This window comes from Empidonax traillii, unplaced genomic scaffold (assembly GCF_003031625.1).
Source record: "Empidonax traillii isolate 1590-97213 ecotype Southwest subspecies unplaced genomic scaffold, ASM303162v1 scaffold331:size1191723, whole genome shotgun sequence".
In the NCBI taxonomy this organism is placed as follows: Eukaryota; Metazoa; Chordata; class Aves; order Passeriformes; family Tyrannidae; genus Empidonax; species Empidonax traillii.
The window spans coordinates 1,151,116-1,174,398 of record NW_020955524.1 but is presented as its reverse complement, the minus strand read 5'-3'; the positions used below and the strand labels follow the sequence as shown (position 1 = coordinate 1,174,398).

The window sequence follows — 23,283 nt, the reverse complement described above, 5'->3', positions numbered from 1 at the left end:
CAGCACGGCTGGATGTGGGAGAGAACTTCAGCCTAAGGAACGAGGAATTGGTACATCTGAAGATTCTGTCTGTCTTTGCGAGCAGGTTTCCAATCACATCGAGTTCTCAAATGATTCAGGTTTGGAGAGTTCACCAATGACCAAGAAGACATAGGTACTACATAAAATGAAAGTTAACATGAACTGAAAATTAGTTCTTACAGGAACAGGGTAAGACTGAACTCCTAAGGCAAATTTTCTGTTCTTTCACAATAATTTGTATTTGGTTTTCTGCAGCAGACCCTTGAAAGATGATAGCACAGCATAGCTAAAAGTTACTGTATCCTTCTGTGATGCAAATGGAAAAGTTTATGACTCATAATCTTACTGCCTCCAGTGAAAACGTTAATTTTGATTATTGGAATGAAGAAGGAAAGGAGGAGAAAGGGAAGCTCCAACTCTTCACCTTCTTCCCAAGAACAACTCAAGTCCCTCGTTCCTCTTTGTCTACATAAAAGCCTAACACCCATGAAAAAAAAAAAAAATCACAGTTTTCTTGGCTTGTGACCTGTGACATCAGGGAAAAAAACTGGAAAAATTTACCTGTCTTCCTGCGTTATGGGGCTACTTTTACAGACAGTGAACATGAGACATATCAGAAAAAAATCCTCAACCATGAAAATAACAGAGGAAACAAGCTTTATTATTATTATTTGAAATTTTTGTGCGTGGTAAAGGTACACATTTGACTCTGGTTTTCCTACATTTCCAAGACAGAGTAATTTTTTTTTAATCGTCGGCTAAAGCATCAAGAATACTGTGGCACACAGGAAGCTAAAACTACACACACACACACAAACACTTTGATGCACATCTTTCATCCTTGACCTTAAGGAGAAAACGTTTGTATTTAGCCTCATAGGGATTAAAAAAAATGAACCAAAACCAACAACAACAACAAAAAACAAGTGAGAAGAATATTTCATTATGAGTTTCAAGAGAGTGCAAGGTTTACATATACACAAAACATATGAGATTGACTTACAAAGATGGAATGTACAAAACTTTAAAAAAAAAAAAAGAAAAAAAGAAAAAAAAAGAAAAAAAACCCACTCACTCCTAGAACTGGAAAGCTGCAGCATATCAACTGGTTGAGATTTCAAACAGGGGCTGCTGCACTATGCATCTTGGGGAACATTCCCATGTCATAAAGCCAAAGCAAAAGTGTTAGGGTTAAGGCTGTGTTGCTCACAAACATCAACTGAAGTGCTGTACATCTGTCAGAAGTAACAGGACCTGTTAGGAATCTTACCCCTCTGTAGCACAAATACCTTCCCCACAGTTTCCACAAACAGGTCAAATAATCACTGCTCACAATTCATGAAGAAAATTTTCCATGTACATCATGATTTCATAACGAGCTGTCTCCCACAACTGAAAGTCATTTCTTTTTAACAAACAGAACATATTGGGCACTTATAGTTCTCATGGCAACACTAGATCCTTAGTTATAAAAAATATCGACATAAAATCAAAAGCCCTCTATCTTTTACAGAGCAGATGAGCACTTGCTAATAAATAACTGTCCACCTTCATTAGGCAAATGCTTGCTTAAACCATTTTCAGTTTCTTTTTCAGCTACATTGGTGCTGGTTTAGTCTATGTAAAAATCTCCTACTGCTTATATTGGATTTATCTGAACAGGTCCTTTTATTTTATTCTATTCGCAAAACAACGAAAATACAGTTGGCTAGTTTGTCCTAAAATGCTCCAAATGACATGAGATCTAATAACCTTTTGAGATTACTTTTGAGTTGAAGATTAGTTAAATGAAGCACATACTTTCACCATTCATGCTGTGCTGCTAGTCAATTAGCATTCCAGGGAAAGCAAGGGAACATTTGGTTATACCTGAAGTCTGGCAGCAGCGTGCCTATAAAGCCTTTAATAAATGCTAACAACTCAGCAAATCACATAGTGCAATTCTGACGTTCCCTTAATTGGATGAGAAAAAAATCTGCCAGTTTTTTAGTACAGAATTTCTGCTTTGGTTGCTCTTTGTAAGGTTTGTAAGCCAAGCATTTTAGTGAAATTGGCTTCAGAAGCACACTGTAAAAGCAATGTGCTTCTGAGCGTCCCAGTGCCAGGCAGATAAGGTCAGACCTTGGAAGGGAATGCCACTGAATGTGAAATCGTAATTGGCTGCATTTGCTATCAGAAGGAACTCGAAATTAGTGACATTTTCCAGGTGCTTCTCTGGTGATAATGTCTAAAAGTCCTGAAAAAGGACTACTCAATTGTAAGAAAAAAAGTCCACAAAATCTCTATTAGCTTTTAGCTGGGTTGTAAGGGGGTTGTGTGCAGAATTCCATATTTCATCAGGATGGACTGGGTTGACAAGGATTATATAAAATCATGGTAAACCATGCTGGACCAAAGGGACTGAAAAGCTTTTGAAGAAAAGTGTGTACATGAAATAGTATGGTATTAAGTATATGTTTTGATATATAGGTTAGGATCTGATTCCTATGCTTCTCAAACTTCCTGACAACAGAGGATTTGGCAATGTTTTCTGAGGGGTAAACATGCAAGTTTAGTAACACTGTATTATAAAAATCCATATTCGGAACTAGATAAGATAACTGACAGCAACAGCACATTTTTCATTTTCTCCTTTTTATCTCATAGAATCTGTGCAACTCCTTCTCTTCGTTAATAAATAAAGTTAAAATGCTATGCACCTTGTCTTCATTGATAAATGAGCCAGTTAAAAACCTTCCAATATCAGAAATTGTTTGTTTACCAGAAGGGTGCTTATAAGGACACTTAGAATGAAAATCTGATCTACAACTCCGTTAAATTTTGATAGGACAGTTTATTGTGTAATGACTGAGATACCATCTTCAGAATTTTAGGAGAAACTCAGTTCAAGCAGAGAATATTTCGTTCTCTTGGTAATACAAACGTGAGTTTTAATATTCCATAAATGTTACCACCAGTTTCTTAGCTGCATTGTACAGTCCAACCTTAAGCTTCATGCACAAAATATTTATTCCACTGAAGTAAGGAAACCTATACTTGCATGAAAATTTGTAAATTGGCTCTCTGTGCAAAAAATAAACAAGGGAAAGAGGAGGAAATATCTTTAAGAAAAAAGTAATTAAAAACCAGACAAGCTCCCCATTTAAGAACCTTGGGGTCTGCATTTTTACAAGTTAAATGCAACTTTACAAAAAAACCATTAGTTTTCTCAAATTCATTGAAACAACCACTTTAACCTTTTAGAAATAAGACAAATACTTTTAACATGTAATTTTATCAAAGATTTCTTTGCATTTTGAAGACATGCTTAAAATACTCCCTCGTTTCTGACCCAACGCCCTTTTGATTCGAGGCTTAAAAATGAGAAATGAAAGACAGCACTTCCCAGGCCATTACAGGCATTGGCAGCAAGCTCACCAGCTTCTCAAATGAGATTTAAGAGGGAACACCACTCTATCTACATTAGGCTACAGTAGCAATTTATCCCTTGGCCATTGGATTTAGAAGTAAGAGTAAAGCAAATGCTATTTTAAAAAGGACAAGTTCACACTTAAAAAAACCTCAACAAACCAAACATTAAAAACAGAACCATGACTGTAAGCATTTCCAATTAAATTAATACTTCAACAAAGAACACATTAGAGAGATCTGGCAGAAGAAAGAGGGACATTTTTCAGAGTACTGCCATTGTCAAATGTCATACATACGTTCCAGATTGCTGAAATAACCCACATTTACTTTTTTTTTTATTTTTATGTCAATCAGTCATACATACATACATACATACCTACATACAAACAAATTGGAACAAATCTCACAGTCCTTATTTTGTCCTCTAACAAAATTCCCTTTGATGAAGGACTTCAGGAATTGGTTCAAATTCATTCTTATTTGTATTTTTTTCTCACATAAAAACAAATAGCTTTGGTAACCCTTGGCTTTCCTATACAACCTCTGTTTTCCACAGTTCCTTTGGTTGTACAATGTAGGTCCTCCACAGGGGTACCTCTCTGGCTTTCGGTCCTGCGTGATGCTGCATTTTATTTTACTGGTTAATACAATGAGTTGCCGTAAGGAAACATGGCAATGAACACATACGAAAGAGTGGCACACATGAGGTTAATTGAGTTGACATTGTAATAACCCTGATCCTAATGAACTAGTTTGGTGTCAAAAGGTCTGTCATTACACAGAAATTCCGTTCCCACTAACGTATCGCTACAATTAAGTTTTTCCAGAGCTTTAGAAATGTCAGGTCTCTGCAAAGTCCTTCCTGCACACTGAGCAAGAGGAAGAGTGAAAAACAAGCATACAAAACAATCCTTCATTAATTCCACATGAGTAGGGAATTTGCATTGATTCTCATAGTGCTAAACGTTGAGCTGTGTTAGGTCTGACAGTTAGAGCTAGACGGATTTTGTGAGACTTAACCTTATACTAATAAAGGACCTACTTGTTATAGATAGTAAGACTGAAGAATGTTTAAAGTGTAGTTAATACCTACCATGATAATGAAATCTGGAAGATTCCCAGGATCACCTCTGGGTTAAATAATGCATAAGAATGATACTTCTTTAAATTTGGAAGCTCTGAACAGGAGCTACCCTTTGCAGTCATCAAAAAGCTTTGGGGCCTTTTCCCAAACTTTTCTCATTTTTGCCTAATCAGTTAATTCCAGTTCCATAGGTTGCAGTTTCTGTTTAATTTCACATTGTCTTTATGAATTCAGTGAAAGAAGACTCTTTATATTAACCCTTGCAACAAAAAGTTCAGTGAGAAACATAAGAGGTGCAAGTCCTATGTAAACAAAGCAAGTTTGGAAATTATCACAAGAAGTCCATAAGAGACTCCTTCATTATTAAAAATGAACTCAAAGTAGGAGATATCCTGCACTGGATCTCCAGGACAAGTCTTTTCTGAAGGATGGGTGATTATCCAGCTCCAGAGCTCATTGCTACTGTAAGTATCGATAGACCTTGAAGCAGTGATTTCCAGAGTCTGCAACTACGACGTGGCCATCTGAAGTAAGGGCCAGACCTTGGGGACCATAAAGTGGGTCAGCAGAGGTGTTAATGTAGGACAGAAATGATCCGCTTCCATCAAAAACCTTAGAGAGTGAGAAAGCACAGAATAAATGTTATGAATAAAAAAGAAAAATAGCGGACACAAGTCTGCTCTCAATTATACTGTTACACTTCTCATTTCTGAAACAGCTGGCATATGCTAGAACAAACAGGGGCAAAATCTGTTCTGTTATAACATGCAAGTTTATATACAAATGTATTATTAAAAAGAGCTAATTAAAGCTGTCAGGATCTTTGGCAAGAATTAAATACAGTGAAATAATAATAATGATAATAAAAAGCACCTTGGCTGTTCCTTGTTCTAAAAATAGGCAACTAAAATAAATCAAACTCAATAAGGAACACAAACAACACCTTGGTTTCCTAACAAATATTACTGTCGTGGCTAGCCTCTTAGGTTCCCACACAGAAAAAAAACAGGAATTTGTTTACCCTGTTGATAGGGCTTCCTGAGAAAAACTCAGAAGCAGCTCCCTCTTTTTGTATTCAGTGGAAATAACACATACAGGTAGTTATTTATTAGGTGTTCTTTGACAAATAAGAAGACCTTGTGATTAGCACTTGAAAGATAAAAAAGAGTGCAACTCTCATAACTTAAAAGCAGAATAGTTTCTCAGTATTTAAAACAGATGATAAAAATCTGCTGCATTTGCCTCAGGTCATTTGCTTTTTCATATTTTCCACCATGTCTCCAATCTCCTGTTATGTTGATTATAAGTTACTGTCATCTCAGCAATGCTTGTGAGTTTCAAAAGTCATCAAATAGCTTTTGGGGAACTACTTGGAGACAAAAGCCTTGGTCACAGTGACCATCAGAGTTGCTAGTAGTCACACTGGAAAGCCCATGGTCTCACACCACTAGTTCTAAAAGTGGACAGGCCAGGAATGAGGCATATAAAAGGCTGTGTGAGAAACCACATCACTTCTGATTTTTGCCATCGTGTTTCTTGGGCAGTCTGAAGACTTCAGTGACCAGAGTTATCAGTCCATTAGTTTTCTTAATCAAGCACCCTTGAAATATGGAAATTTCTACCTGTATTCGGCTGTTTCCCCAATCTGCTACAATAATATTTCCATTTGAATCTACAGCTACTCCAGTTGGTGCATTAAACTGTCCATTTCCTTCTCCATTTGATCCAAACTTCAGCATGAATTCTCCCTCCTGGTTAAATACCTGTATGGATTAAAACAAAAACCTGAATACGGCATCACATCAGTATCAGCAGTCATACTACCACCAGTTCACCTGCTAATGAAAGTAGGAATTGGAGACTCCCCAGGAACACACACCTGCTACACACAGACACACTCTGAAGATGGGAGGTGTCCATCTCTCCCTTAGGCTCCATTACACTGTACAGTCTTTCCCTTCCCACTTAACATCTGATTCAGCTCAAACACAGAGGGAAAGGAAGAACTCCAGAATTTTTCTACAGCTTGCACATCTTGAATTAAGAAGAGCTGAGGGCAGATGCAGCACTGGGTTCTGTGTTTCTGTAGAACTGACACACAGCGGAGCAGATGCACCCTCCTCTGACTTCCATAATCTAACAGACACTGAGAATCATGGCATACTGCTCTCTGTATAGACAGTTCAGCAACTGAATTCTCTGTGATGGTAACAGGTTTAGACAATAGAAAGATAGAACTGATCAATGAATATTGTGTCAGTGACCTGGATGCACCAACTGAGATACAGAATGTGTCACTTACATAGTACCGTAGCTGTTTCTAAAATATTTTGGTCCACCTGTCACTCAGGCCCAGCTATAGCACAAGGTCCAACTGTGTTCTTAGAGACTGACTGTGGCTTGCACAAGAAAATGCAAAGACCTGACAAGTGTCAAGTGCTAATAAGGTGGAAGATGCAAGGAAGTCATCCTGTTCTTGAACATCCACAGTGAACAGAGAATAGGCATTTGGGAAGAGAAATTAATTAAGTACTAGGCTGGTGCTTCAGATGATTAAAGAAAATAGGAAAAACGTCAACTAATGAAAAAAACAGGCAAAGATGTATTGCTTTCCCCTGGATTAAAGTGACCAAATGAGAGAGAAGCCTACATTGCAGAGGATTTTCTACAGAAGCTGCCTGAGGGAAGGAACATGCTTGGAGGTTAATGGGGGAGAGAGAGTAATGTTGCTGACTGAGCATGTTTAATACAAGACTTTGGGATCCAGAAGAGTGAAATTAATTTATTTAGTTATTTATAAATTACTATTTAAAACAAGATGTCCTCTGCTCCCAGATTATACACTCTGCTCTCCAGAGTGTCAACAGTTATCTGTACCAATTTAGAGAGCACTACAAAAATAAGTATCTTCTCCAGTTAATACCAAATTGTAACAAATAACATTTTTATCCCATTGAGTCATGCCAGAGACAGAGGGGAACACTCTGTTCGCGTTAGAAATGTAGTAATTATAAATTCGCTAAGATGTCACACTTCTTACATGTCTTCACTTGCTTTTTTTTCATTTTAGTTTGCCCTTGTTGTTAAGCCTCTCCAGGCATTCTTGTTACCAGGCAAGCCCTGCTTGTGGAGGGGTAATTTATGGAGTCATAGGCATCCTGCTGCTAAACAGTCTGCTTTAGGGCTCCTGCAGCAGTCTTGGTTTCTGTGTTGTAATCCAAACCACGAGTTGCTACTTCCTCACAAATTCCAAAAGGATACGCAAGCAAGATTGCTGCCCAAAAGGTAGATGATTCAGCACTGCTCAGGACATGAAAGCCTCTGTGTTTAGGGAGCAACTTCCTATTTCAGGCAAATATATAAGATTTATCATTGCAGTTATGAACAGTGAAGAACTGGACTGTTCATCTTCGTGTTCAATCAAAATAGGCATCCATTAGGTGAAATCCCAGGCATTTCATTGGTGCATGGGGACTTGATGCAGTGGCCTGAGAACCCAGGTAGAACAGCATTCTGCCTGTGTCCACCTCATGCTGCTTCGTGTTGAGGGAGGGAAAAAGAGCACACGTGGAAAGTGTCTGAAAGGGAATGCCTACGAACAAACATGCAGAGGTGAGTAATTTCTGAAATAGTCTGTATGTCCTTCATATACACTTTCCAACACATGACATCTCAACACATGTATCCTTGTTTTGGTTACTGGGACAAATGAATATATTTCCCTATCTTACCGTGACTGTTTAACAGGCAAACGAGTCAGGACTTCCCATGGGTGTAAGGACTCATGGCCAGTTCTGCCCAATGCAGGAGGTACTGAATGAAAACCGATGGTTACGCAATTTTTAAGAGATCTGATTGTAAATGGATCTGGTAATCCTAAAGCTTACAGGTGTGGAATTTGAAAACTGTCATGTATCTTCATTTCGTTATAATTTTGTTCAGCTAGAAATGTGGAAAGCTCTTACTGGGAAATTCAAAAGCAGTTACCAGACTCTTAAAATAGGACAGAACATAAGGACAAGAACAGGTTTGGTAAAGTGCTAATGAATTGCTAATAACTAAGTAAAAATTATTTATCTCAGGTATGGCTTATGTTTGAGCAGTTGAATTAGAGGCCATTACAGTGACATCAAAGGCAAGGGATTATATCTTCACTAAGCAATGCACTGCATGCAAAGTTCTCTGAATATGCTGTCCTTATAACAAAGCTCATATATATGGAGTGTGATCTCTTTGGCTTTAGCAACACTTAAAATTCCCCAAGAAAGCACTAGAATAAAATAAAAATGGCAACTTTCCAAGTTGCCATTAATTGACAGTACCTTGACAGAATGGTTATGAAAATCTGTAATGATGATTTCATTGTTGCTGTTTACAGCTGCAAAATGAGGACCTGCAATGCAGAAGAAGAAGAAGAAAAATAAAAAAAATAACAATACCATTAAAACAAAAAGTATTGTTAAATTAAAATAAATAAATTCAGCCTGCTAGGATATTATGTTTGGCTTCTGAGCAATAATAGTCAAATTGGGAATACCAGTTTCAAAGTAGGAGTAATTTTATTTCATGGGTTTTTTTAAAAAAAGCTCAGCATGCTTTTTGTAAACAGTTTCTTTTTCAACCAATTGTCAGCTATTGTTGCCAAAAAGCATTGTTCATTCCTTCCTCTCTTGTGTACATATGACTATACAGAGATTTATATGCTTATTAACAACTCAAAACACATAGTGTTTAGGCATAAAATTGTGTATACACTGAAAATAGTTCTCAAAAATGTTCATGTGAAGTCTTAACTGAAATATTCTATGCTCTGTGTGCTCACAGGCATTTGAGCTAACAAGTTTTAGGATAAATACAAAACTTACATAGAAGATCACTGTCATGGAAAAAGTTGCATTTTTGCTTTACATTGTGTATTGAACTATGTGTGCAAATTTGAGTAATAAACTTGAAAGTAGCTTGAAAACAGGCAAGTACCCAAATCAAAATACTTTGTTCGATTTTGAGTTATTAAACAGATCAGAACTCAGTTTCAATTTTCAGAGTATATCAGGGTAAACTATAAAACAGGTGAAAACCTTTACAATGAAAAGATTAGAGTATGAAGAATTGACATGTTTTCTGTTGCCTACAAGCAAGAAGAGGTGATACGTTTCTCAAATGCACTATTAGGAAGTATTTGCACACTTATCTTCAGGAGGTGTTCTTATAGATTTTAAAATGAAAGAAATTAAAGATACCCCGAAAATCTAGCTGTGTTAGACCCAAAGTGCTCATAAATTATATATATAATGCCATAAGACAGTGCAAGAGATCTGAAGATAAAAACAGTAATACCACTGATATATGCCTTTCTTACACTGTGAACCAGTCAAAACATCACACCAATCAAACTACATACTCAAAGTGACCCAACACCTGCAAAGTGGCCTGCATATGTAATTTGGCATCTTCATTTCAAATTCTGGAAGAACAGCTACTCACTTAAAATACATCGATTGGGGTTTTTTTTTAAATTTAATTGCATGTTCTACTTGAAAGACACCACGTGCAAGCAGTCAGTTAAGTGGCAATTTCCCCGAAGTCACATTGGCCATCGCATAACTGTGTGTCTTCCTAGCCTCAACCTTAACACTATCCTATTACACTCATTTTCTAATGAGCGGGAAGCTACCACTTGGGGCATTGGTTTATGTGCATCTGATCATTGGAAACACAAAGCACAGTGTTTGAGCTGATTATCATGAACAGCTTAGTGGGGGCATTACTAAGCGCTTATAAAATGCTAGTTAAGATCAGTCTTTCTTGGATCACTGATCTGAAATGCTTCCAGGCATAGAGAGGTAGATAAAACAGTCTGGTTACAGCTGAATTTGAAGAACAGATGTTGCAGTCTTCCTGACCAGTTAAACAAATGGTGAAGTGAATAGGAGCTATATGTTTAGTAGAACCTCTCCCCAGAGGATAAATGAGTAGGATATAGCATCTTCAACATGCTCAAACATCATGCAAATGTGAGCAGAAGAGGCAAGAAAAGGGGATTTACATATTACCATCAAGTGTACCTGCAAACTGCTTGTCACCATTTCCTCGACTACCGAACCTGGTGACTATTTTCCCATTTGGCTGGAAGATGAAGACGCAGCATGCTTTATTGTCCACTACAATGATGTGTCCATTACGATCCACTGAAACACCTTTAGGGCCCATGAGCTTTCCAGACCCGATTTTGGCCTAAAAGGGAAAATACAAAACAGGAGAATATGTTAGCATGGTAGAAATTAGTACATTTTGAAGATTACATTACAGGCGCACAGCAGGATGGAGAGGCATTTTTGTCATTAACAGTTGGAAGCAATTGTTTATATCAGTTCATACTGTGTACTTCATAATTTTTCCTTCAGTTGAAATAAAGACTGCTTTCTGTGTGTCTTTTTTAGAGTGAAAAATCTGCCACCTCAGCAACTGAGTCCAAATATACAACTCAAAAGAAACACAATCACGTGTGTCTTGACAAACTACAGCACCTGTCAAGAAATGTCTGTATATCCAGCATCAGGGTACCAGCAGGATAGGCAGCCAATCGGAAAAGACTTCTGCCTCCTACTGCATGCTATTCCCGAGTCCAGCAACCACCTGATTATGGACAGGGAAATATGCCTCTGTCACTGCCTGCATTCAAAGCAGTCAGAGTTCACTCTTGGAGCATCAGAGCTGGGTGGGATGTAGGCTCTGATGTCCTCTCTTCCCTTTCTTGGGTTAATGAGACACCAGCACCTTCTGAGTGCTCTCGGAAAGAATTTGAGCAGAGCTACACCTCAGACTAACCTCTCTATCTTCCACCAGATCCACATCAGATTGTTTCACTTTCTGCTTAGACACATGAAGTGTCAGCTGAAAACTGCAAAGGAGAGAGGATCGTGCTGCCAAACAGCAAATGAATTCATCTTTGAAACACTAAACAAATCAAAGCTTGCTCTTGTCATAGGTAAATAAAATTATTTCCATCATTTTAAATAGGGCTTGTGACTACCAAAACCATCTGCCAGCATAACCAGAAAAAAATACTGTATACAGTATTTCAATGGAAAAACGTTCAGTGCAGATGAGATGGATCTCACACAGAGTAAATTATTTGGAAAGGTTAGAGAGTTCCCAAATCAGAAAATGTTAGAACCAATTTTCAGTAGGATCAAAAAGAAGGGGCTCTAAGAAGATGACCTAAGCAACAACAGAGCAAATAGAACTTGAGACAAAGCCTTCAAAGAACCCATGAACTATCTGGGCATATATCCAAGAAGATTCTAGGATCACCTCACAACCCATTCCACATTTTTCACCATTCTGCTCTTTTTTTAGGCAGCAATTCTATAAACTGTTTTAATCTACATTAAATCAGTTGAGTTTTGACCTTTCAGTTAAAAAAGTTTATAAAAATACCTAGTTGTTTGTGTTGGAATGGAGCAACTTGAGTCCTGCTTTTAGTTGTTTGTTTTTTTTTTTTTTTTAATTGATACACAGATTTGGAAATCTGTGGTTGGTTTCAAAAGCCTGGTCTCTTGCCAGCCTCTTTACTGTACTGGACAGACAATCCACCAAACAGCTGTGTTGAAATTATGGATCCCAGAACTTTAAGATCCTGTACTATTTGTGAGAGACACGACCTACAAACTGACGTCCATATCTTGGTGAAGAATGTACTTTTCTGTTTCCTTTGTGATTTAAATGAAATAGATACTAAGATACTCATGTATGAAACAAGGCCATTTTTCACCTCAGTGCTTTTGCAGAGTGGGATGGATCATCACACAGAACAAGCAATGCTTAGAATTAGAGAATCACTTAGGTTGGAAAGGACCTTTCAGACTGAGTTGAAGCATTAACCTAGCACTGCCATGTTCACCATTAAAACACATCCACAACTACCACGTCTACTTCTGACTTCTCTGCCCCTCTCCTCTACCTCCTGCAAGTGGTGAGTAGTAGTGGAACCTATCAAGGTGGGACAGATTGCAAGGCATGAAGAAGATCTCTTACCTAAGTCATTTCTCTCATGTCCCTAATATTTTCAAAGCAAACAGAAGGAGCTCTACTACCCTTAGTAAGTCCCATGCTCCTATTCCACAGTCCATTCTTATAGGTGGGGTTGCAGGTAAAAATAGAAACCGTCCTAAAATAAAGCCATCTGGGCTCCCTGAGGATGTCTGGTACCAAGTCACTACACAACCTCTTTCAGTCTCAAATAAAGAACACTCCAGGGAGTAAATCTTGCAGCTTCAAGACTATGATTAGCCAACAAGCAATGATCATGTGTCTGTTTTATGTTCAGGTACACTCTCTGTTATAAATTGCTAAATATTTAGGCAAAATCCACCTAGTTGAATCATGCTAAAATATCCTCAGGAAAAACTATTAACAATTACTTTGTGTTTGCCAGGGGAAAGATACCAGCAGACCTACAAAATTTATTCAGGTTTGCATAACAACAAAGTAGCAAAAACATAAATCAAATGCAAATCAGTAGATTATTTCCTTTGGGGTGATTAAATCATATTCCCTTCTTTCCTCTGGGATATTCGCGTGTTTGTTTGCTTGTGCATTGCACCACCTCCTTACCATCTTTCCAAGATTCCTATGGAAAAATAACTCAGACTCATGAATACAGTGATTTCCTGCCCATATAAACACATATGGAAAAATATAATGAATAAATCACATACTACATTAATGGGCACTCAGTGCTGAGAAGAGTAATAAAAATCACTATTCTTGGACCAGGATTTAAAATATAATTTGCAGGCAGCAATAAAGTATATCCAGCTAGAGTTTGCAGTGCCTTTTACTAAAAATCTCTGTTTCCAGTTTAGATCAAAATATGCTGATGACACATTACTGGGTCTGGCTGGACATATTCTTTGTGTATTTTTATTTCAGAAGGTTTCTTAGAATTATAGGTTTGATTATTTAGAACAGAACATTATGAAACCCAGTCACTCCTGTTAAGTGTATGAATGGAAGTATTTTCAGACTTTTCTGCCTTTAGAAATGAATACAGTATAATGAATCATGTGAACCCTTAATACAAATAATGTGTTTAATTGAATTCAGTCAAGGACATTATGTCCCCTCTTTTATAGGCTCTTAGGAATTTAGACTGTTTTTCAAATATGTGTTTATAAAGTCACCCTACCAGGCTGGAAAATATTCTGTGGGGTATTCCTAGAGGTAAAAAATAAATCAGCCAGCCTATGCAAAATTTATAAAGACTTTTCCACTGCAGAAGTAAGTGTGTTAGGGCTTCAAGGTTAACTCTACCAATCTTCTTGCTGTCCGAAAGGTTCATGATTGTCAGGAATTAATTACAGACTTTTAACACACCACCCTTTCCTGTTTGAGAACTTTCCTAATAAGGAGATAGAGCTTTGTTACACACTGCAGTATCGCACAATATGTGAATTCATCATTTACGTGACCGCTCTTTCTTTAATTCTTCTAATAAGACAAGAAAAAAAAAGTCTGACATATAAAATGTTTCCTTTCATCTTTTTCCACTCATCTAAACTTGACCTTGACTTGCAGCCCTGTTTGGCTGATACAAGCTATCTTATACATAACTCTTCCAGACTAAGAGGAAAATAATTATCTTCTCGGAGGACTAGGAATCATTCTCTTGGCTCTGTTGTCCAGTCCCTTCACTAGGTTTGAACACCACACTGGTAAGAAGCTACTCCTTCACCACGTGCTCTCTCCTTTGCCTAGAGATACGTCTGCTCTACCAGTTTTCTTAAGCTGTTTCAGAGTATTTGACAGAGGAAGCCAGCACTGTTATATGCCTTTGGCATAGATGAGAAAAACAAAGCACTGAGAAGTGAAATGGAAGATCACTGGTCACCTGTGAGATCTGTGGCAGAGCCAGAAACAGAAGCCCCAAATCATAAGACCCTATCTGAGTCTTTATCGTGATAATACAGCCTCTCATTTTAAAAGGTTTGTGTCTTGGATTAGAGTTTGTCCACCTCTGCATTATGCAAGTTAAAACAGCCTTGAGAAAACAGAGCTCTGTCTCTGTTGCTGCCAGCAACTGAGGAAGGTGACACTTTTTTGCCTGGCAGTGGAGGTTGCCAGGGTGAGTCACACCAGTGCTGTAAGCAGGGAGATGCCTGGCTCACATGACTATTAAAATGCCACTAAGGGAGAGTAAGTGTAAGTAAATACAGAAGGAAGGGGACAACATCAAAAATGGTTAGATTAAGTTCAAAAGAGCCCCAATCATGCTGAGTTAACAACTAGCAGGCCACCTGCAGACGTCTTATATAATGACTTGTAGGCACAGTCCTTTGAAGGGAAATACCATTATCTCTTTCTCTCTTTCTCTGTTATCTTAGCAAGCGCTGCCCAATTTAATCTGACAAAGCCCCTGTAAGAATTGCCATTGCCAACACACAAGAAATTACAAGGCTTTGCCCAGATTCCCACAGGCTATATCTGTTAAACCTATATCCTCTATTTCAAATATATTTTATATAACCCCCTCATAGAACATCCTGCGTTTGAAGGGACCCACAAGGATCTTTAAGTCCAACTCCTGGCCCTGCACCATCATGCCCAATACAAGCCCCATCCCTTCCAAGCACCATCTCACAACCTTCTCCTTGGTGGGCACGACCTCCCAACCCTGTGTGTATGTCCCCAAGGCCTCCCTAAGCCCTGTGCTCCCCCCACCCCCACCCCTGTCCCCCAGCACAGCTCCCCATTTACACAGTGCGCAGTACAGGACCCCCCTCAACCAGTACTGCACCAATACAGGATCCTCTCATCCCAAAACAGCTCCTCAGAGTGTGGACTTGGTCTCAGTGTCCATCCTTGTCTCCATCCTGGTGCTCCCCTTGTCCTGCTCCTGCTCTCCCCACGCACATGCTCTGCCACTTGTCCTGCACCCAGCTCCTGCACAGATATGATTATCCCTATCCTCCATATAAAAAAATACTTCTGCAAACATTTGTTTATTTTTTCTCTCATAATAAGGGTTATTGCATTCAATCTAAAAATAGTGTTCTACAGCAGTGATGTTTCATCTCTCATTTAATCAGTCCAGTCCCAAGAACTATGAAGTCCAATGCATTAACTTGTATTAACCACACAAATATTGCCAACATTGCATAGCTTTTGCAATCCAGGAAAAATATTGACTAAAAACAAAGCTAGGCTTCACATCAGAGTAACAACATTAATAATTAATTTCTTATTCAATACCTCTCTCCCTGCTGCTAGTATATCACACATAGGATCCTGGCTTCCCCAGCACTTTTTCCTCCAGAGCTGGCACCATCCAAAATCTTGGATTTACAGTATATCTTGGGAAGGAAGGAAAGCAAGCCCTCCATGCTCTGTGTCCAGATCAAGCCAGTTTCACATTAAAGATGGTAATAATTATTTAAAACACACTTGGGATATTCAGCGTATTTGGATTCTTAACTAAATTACATCTTTCTTTGGGTTTGTTTTGGTGTGTTCATTTCATTCAAGGACTTCAGCCAAACCCAAGATTTTCCTGTGTGGCTGCAGATTTTCAAAATTAGTTGACAAGGAAAATCACATACTCTCTGCAGATGCAAGTAATTTGTACTTTTTTAACACTTGAATTGCATATTAGTATTGTTTTATTTTTGCTTCAAGTCTACATGGTCTGGATACTTTCAAAACCATAGACATCAGTTTCTCAGAGGTCACTGAGGACTATGCAAGCACTGTCTCCTATTTGCTGTAGCATTTGTCACTTTGCAAAGACTTTTCAAAGGGAGGCCATTTCTTGGTATACACATGAGCAGCTCAAGACCTGAGTTTTTGTTCATTAGGCTGCCAGAAAATCAGCCAAACAGGCCATTTCTCTCCAATGCAGGACTCTAGAACTAAGCACCTATGGTAAAAATTTCCCTGCAGATCCACGATCCCAATGACCAGTGAGTACTGCTAACTGCTGCTACAGGTGGCTCTTCCTAGCACACATCACCAAAATTGGTAACATGCATTCAGAGAACAGCATCAAATACAGGGAATGTTTAATTGTCTCTGGAATTATACCTGAACCCAAGCAAAATAAATACTGCAGGTTGGCAATCATAAATGCAATGTAGTAGCTGCCATCTTAATTTACTCCCACTAAAGGGATCAGAGTTGCTATGAAAATAAGAGGGGTGCTTTCCTCAGAATTTCTGATTTCTGACACCTAAGACATTATTACTGCATTTCAGTTTTTCCAGTCATCGCACAATCACAGAACCTAAAACACTCTTGTCTGTGCTGTAGAACTGGAACAACATCCTGAGCTGCCCTTCCTTGCTCTAATTACCACCAGGATCCTACATGAATTATACACTTTATTTGCTGATTCACGTGGAGAGGAGGAATTCATCATCAATCTCCAACCTTCTTTTTCTCCTCCATATGTCAGTGAAGAGTTTCACATAGTCCTCACAGGATTTTGTGTTTGTCTGTGTGTACACACATATCTGCACATACTTTTCCGTACAATCAGAGTACTAATGACATGAAGGTTGTTGAGCTAGTCCAACTAGACTTGATAGCACTAGCTATCCTCGACCTTAAGTTATAGAAAGGAATCCAAGCACCTAGTATGCAGACCTGTAAAGTGGAACATACTGTCCCTTCTTGGTATAAGATTAGCATCACAACTGTGATCTCCTCCTATTAATTATACAACATGGCTGTGTCACAGGTTTCCACATCACAACAATGGAATTTAGACTAAGTTACAACCAAACTATGCAGTTTCTTGAGAAACAATGTTACTTAGCATTCCTTTGGAAGACAGAAAAAGCTCAGGAGAGTTCACATGGTAACTGGTACCTTAAATTTTCCATCTGATGAGAATATGCTAACCCATTTGTTATCATAGTCTGCAATAATGATGTCACCACTGGGATGCACGGCCACTCCTGTTGGCCGCTGCAGCTGGCCAGGAGACCTTCCTCGTATGCCAAAACGGCTTTTGAACTGACCATCATTGGAAAATATCTGTAATAGAAAACATAAGTTTTAAAATTAAGTCTGCACATTACCATCACCTATTTCTTGAAGCTTAGATTTTAGCAAGTCACTAATGAACTCATTAATGACTATAGTTGGGAAGAGAGCTGGGAACGTGAAGCACTTTTACACAGTCCATATTTGAAAGCGATATGTCCAATTTAAGAAGCAGCTTGCACCTGAACCCTAATTTCAAAAGAAAGAAATTCTCTGCACTTACATTGCACTGCTTCTTCCAGTGACCTCAAAGTAATTTACAAACAGGCTTAGTGAATTAAGCTTCACAATGTCTCTCTCAGCTGGTAGGAAGTGGTAGTATTCCCATATTAGAAATGAGGAAACCGAGGCACCGAGTGACTCGGCCACAGTCAAATACTAAGTCTGTAGAAAACATGGGAATAAGTCCACTGGTTGTGCCCCCAAGCCAGGTAATTAGACACTGAAATTCCTCTGAAGTGGCTGCAAATTATGAAGCGTGAAGGTACTGATGAATATTTGCCTCTTTGAAAGGGCCTGGAAATGAGTTCTTACAGCATGTGGCTTGCTGGTTCTCACATTCTGAAGAACAAGCCACACGCTGCTGCCGTGTTCATTGCTACCACATGGGCAGCCTGAGGAGCGATGACAAATTGTTAACGGTAAAAAAGATACATGGCAAGCAAAAAACCAAAAAAAACAGAGCTTGATTTTCACACAGGTTATAGAAGCCAAGAAATTATGGATGTCAGGAGTGCTACCACAGAAAAGAGTTGATCATGACATTAGACAGAAAAGTCAATAAAGTAGACTAAAAGCCATTTGAAAATTACATCTATATGTTTATTCTTCTATTTGTATTTCCTTAAGAAATGATATTTGTGGCACCTTAACCTAGATTTCTGTTTGAAAGCATGGGGGATAAAATTTACAATGTAAAATTATATTTACAAAAAAGTGGTTTTCCAGATTATTGCATGACCTTTTTTTTCATTCATTGCCAAACATCATAAGGAAGGGAAATAAACTCTGATATGCATACTAGATATAGTATATATCTGAAAAAGATAGCTGCAGGTCAAGAAGATAGAATGATAATGGATGATAAATAAATTGAGCTTCCCTTGCATTTTTCTGCCAAAAAAGGCAGAGGTGTGGGAGCAGGGAGAAAAAGAAAAACACTGAAAGTGGCATATCCTCATACCTGCACACACTGGTTGTTACTATCTGCTATTAATATTTTTCCATTTGTAGATGCAGCTACACCTTGAAGATTTGTAAATTCCCCTTTGTTTCTTCCTTTGGTGCCTAAAATTGAACACAAAGCACATAAGAAATCAGGTTAGGCAGGACTAATCAGTTAGGACCTAAATGTCAGCACATGCAATTATTACATTCCTGATCTAAGGATTTCTATTTTGAAGAGTTCTTATCACTGCTACAGCTTCAAAGAACATCTCAGTAACAGATCCACAATTCTACCTACAAGAAGGGATTATTCATATTCCTCAGTCTGTATGTCATCTAAGCCCCCATCAACATAATTACCTCTTTGGCTTCCATAAATCAGTGTTCACAAATTGCCTCTTGCATGAGGGAACTACTAGAAGTTTTTTTCCTGAGTGATGGACTTCTTTTAAGCTGTGGATTTTTTTCAACTGAGAAGGCAATTAAAGGGGTAGTACTGTAGGAAAATATGGACAGAGGCTAAGATAAGGACCTGCACAGGTGACACAGTTTCCCACTTCAAGACATGGAAGTTTCCTATTTATTCATATACATTTACTCACAAACATAACAGTTTTTGGTCACAGGCTTTAAAAATTCCCTTAGCAGGGAAACTCAGATGAAGAACTAGCTTTGAATGACTGGGACTTGTGGGCCCATGAAGACCAACACCTGAAGACTGGGTGCTCCTGCAAAGACCTTAGATTGTTTAATAAAGCAGTGTCCACACACAGAGCTCTCATTTTAACCCAGGACAAATGCAATAGTGATTTACACAGAACTGTATGTTGTTTCCCCAATGGCTTAAGGTGATAAGGAGTTTTAAAATGTCAACTTTTCACAAAAATTCGGTAAGTTTAGGTGGCTTATTACTTCAATGTCTGTTCTGAGGTGTTCCAAGGAGCATCACAGAGCAAACCGGTATCTTTAAAAGATCAGCCTAAAAGTGGCTGGCCCAAATTACACCTGGTACACAGGATATGCAAATTCCTGATTTGTCTGAAAAAGAGGCCCAGGGGTCTTTAGAAAAGACTGCAGTTATGATCTTGGACTCTAAGGTTATTCATAGTGAATGAATGAATTTTGAAACAAACAAAAAAACCCAAACCAACAACCAACTCTATAAGCTGTTCTTTCCAAGACTTAGATGCAGTGCTGATTTTCCTGGTAAAATATTTTTACAAGCATTCACTGGCTGTGTATTAACTGAAAAGCTTGTATTTTATTTTAGTCAGTCCAAAATATCCTGGAGCTCAATGGTTAAAACTGTTCTGACTGTGGTGCCTAATATAAGACATAGATATTAGCTCTAATTTGTATTTGGCTTTCATTAGGCATGTGTATGCTCATAACAACCCTTCTTTCTTCTGTGGTGATGGCTGTGGGACGCATATTTCCTGTCACTGGCTAACAAGAAACATTTAATTTCTCTGTTCTTGCTGCTGCAGGAATGTCCCTTTGTTTCAAGACTTATTTTCTTCAACTCCATCTGCTCCATCCTCTAAACAAGGCAAATGCTTCTCAGTTTTTGTACTGCAAGGGGAAAGTACTTATTCAGGGAATAGTGAGTTACATACCAATCACATTACCCATTCTTGAGCCATTTCTGTGTATTCTTTTAATAAGCAGTGCCCGAGGGATACATGCAGTAATTTTTTTCCACCATATGCTAATGATAAGTTTCCTTTTTTGCCTTTTAGCCAAAGAGAATGGATGAAAAGGGAGAAACATTCCTTTTACTACTGAGAGTAAAGGGAAAACATTTGTTAAAAAAGAGGAGGCATAAGCTAGAGCATCTGGAACCAACTAGCACAAACTTTATGGAATGTATGCTCTTTAGCCTTAGAAAAATGCTCTTGAAAGTCAAGGAATTTCATTTTTAGAGATAAGAGAGACCCTATATAAAGAGTTACTGAGTGTTCTTCAGTAGGACCTTGTAAATATACATCAAAGGAAAAACTAAAGAAATTACCCAGGAATACCACAGTCACATTTCACAGTAAGCTTAAGAAATAGCAATTTATTAGCACAGTATGTAGATGAAATTCAGCTCTAAGCAATGTCCTTGTACCTAGCACTTTGCAGCCATTAAACCTATCACATAGGTCCTAATTTGCACACAGGTCTTTATAATAGAGTCCCCTCTGCAGTGGCACAAACTTCTCTGCAGAAGAAAGCCGAGGTTAGTGAAACACAGCTTATTTCCTAATGTATGTTCAAGAGGAAAACAGATAACTTTGAACTTTCTGTTTTGAATAATTCACTATGCCAGCAATGATCTGAAGCCAAGCACAGGCACTTCAAGTGATGAGAGGAAAGCTTGTAGTAAAGTATGTCAGCCTCTGGAATAGCAGGCTCCTGCAACTGACTGTGCAATACCAAAGGATGACAGCTACCTGCTTGAGAGAGAGTCTTCAGAAAATCTTTTACTGCAAGATACTATCCCTCTACATCAAGGCACCCCGTGCTTTGTCTTCTCTCCATTGTGGGCAGTCAGCCATCTCTCCTTAGCCTAGGGAGGCACTAACATTTCAATGGCACAGGGCTGGAAACATTGGGATCCTCGTTCCAGTGTTTCCCAAGCAGCCTTGTTAAGAGGTGAAAGCCTGCATCTTTCGTGCCAGTCACTGCCCAGCCTTATCTCCCTCCTGTTCTGAGCTACTGCAGGGCACAAAGGAGGAAAAACCAGATATTTTACTGCAACTGCTGTGGCAGGCTGCTGGGGATTGGGAGAGGACAGCAGTTTTCAAAAGGGGAAGTCTGAACAGAGTTATTAGGAAGCAGGTCTGCGGCCTGTGGAATAGCTCCTGTTATACCACTTTTGTATACAGATAATAATCAGATTTGTCTTAGTCCTATCCAATTCCTTCTAGTATTACTGAGCATAGCCTGCACAAACCAATTAATTTAGCTTTCAACAAAGTAAGTATGCATTTTCTGCCCAAGACAACCTAGCACACATAAAATGCTTCATAATTTCAATCTTTTATTCTTGCACAAGAGAGACCATGTTGAATGTCACCAGAAAGAAGGGAAAAAAGTAATCTAAAAGCCCATTAGCATCACAGGAGATGTTAAAAATTACATCACGTAACTGCAATAAGATTCTGCTCTGTGAGTGCTGGGAATCTGAACAAACTCGCTGTACAGTGTACATTTATGATGTTCATAGTAAGAGAAGGAATGTTTTTTGCTTTCTAAGTTTTACTAATATGAATAATAACCTTCCTGCTTGCTTACCTAGATTCCCCAGGTTCCTAAAACACAAAGAAAAAACATGTCACTGCCTCCAGCAGGAAGGGATGGGATTCAAAGAGACAAAATAAAACTGCAGAAATATCACAGATTATTGGGAAGACTTTGGAGGTTGTGACTGGCCATAACCTGTTGTGTACATACCATTTCATTCCTGCCTACAACACTTCAAATACTTCTTGGACTCTTCCCTATGTGGTACTGAAAAAAAGGATAAAATAAACAGCATGGAAAGGCCTACATACATACTGCATAGACAGGTGTCAAGGAGTTGTTTTGTTGTTTCCTAGCTTCCTTTTTTTTTTTTTTTTTGCCTCAGAGTGCCAAAAGATATTTAGTCAAATCTTACATATTACAAGGATGTTATGCTCCATTTCATAATAGATACAGCTGAAAAACAAAAGGCTCTGTAGTAAAACTGCACTGAATTGTTAACACTACGTGCTTGCTGTAAAAGAAATGTCAGTGTTTCTAATCCAAGTTCCCACATAACTGTAAGTTTTAAAACCAATCAGTCTGTTGGCTGAAGGCACACAGTGTTTGTAACCTTTAAAGAGGAATGAATAATTCAGTAGGAACTCCGGCAGATATGCCCACACACTGTTGGTAGTGAAGATGGATTGATATGTATTAATTTGCTTTACACAGCACTTGTCCCTAAAAGCTTGGCCAAGGCCACTTCCAAGACTTGCTTGTGCAGCAGAGCCCCTGTCGCCACAGATAGGTATGCACAAACCCAGGGGCAGGCGCACCTCAGAAGCAGTTCTCTGCTGGTACAGTAGCCAAATATCGAATAATAAGACTCGAATCCAGGCCAGGTCTCTCTCGTCAGGACATCAGACCCATGCTGGGGATTTTGCCAGCAACTGATGTCAGAGTTGTCCCCGCCCCCCCAGTCCAGTACAGGTAATCGCTGCAATGCAATGCAGTGTAGGCCTGGCCAAACTTCACAGTGGCCATCACAAGCTCAGAAAGAGTTCATGACAAGCATCAGAGTGATTTGAGCTAATAGACCAGAAAAGGAAATCCTTTTTCCCATTACCACGCATTTCTGTTTTTACAGAAATATAAATTCTGTATAGAAAACATCTTGCTATCTCATACTAATTATTAATGGTTTTGTTCCTGAGTTCTGAAACAGAGAATGAAGAACAACTGGTTAAAGTGTGTCAGAGGGGCCTCTGCACTTCATGGATCATATTTCTATACTACATGGAATGACTCCACATACACATCCCTTTTTTCTCCAATGCCCTTAGCCA

General features: G+C 38.7%; 1 protein-coding gene across 13 annotated transcripts in view; it reads right to left on the bottom strand.

The window, feature by feature from the left end:
• Positions 1–661: 661 nt before the first annotated feature.
• Positions 662–23,283, bottom strand: part of TRIM2 (tripartite motif containing 2) — an 88,130-nt gene continuing 65,508 nt past the window's right edge. For 12 of the 13 annotated variants that reach the window (XM_027891799.1, XM_027891802.1, XM_027891807.1 and 9 more), the window contains 6 exons: positions 18,744–18,847; positions 17,384–17,551; positions 10,570–10,750; positions 8,839–8,909; positions 6,139–6,279; positions 662–5,128 (listed from right to left, as the gene is read on the bottom strand). In XM_027891799.1, coding sequence (XP_027747600.1) covers positions 4,976–5,128; positions 6,139–6,279; positions 8,839–8,909; positions 10,570–10,750; positions 17,384–17,551; positions 18,744–18,847 — 818 coding nt within the window. In that variant the 3' untranslated portion in view covers positions 662–4,975. The remainder of the gene's footprint in view (positions 5,129–6,138; positions 6,280–8,838; positions 8,910–10,569; positions 10,751–17,383; positions 17,552–18,743; positions 18,848–23,283) is intronic. The other variant, XM_027891811.1, reaches the window with a different exon arrangement.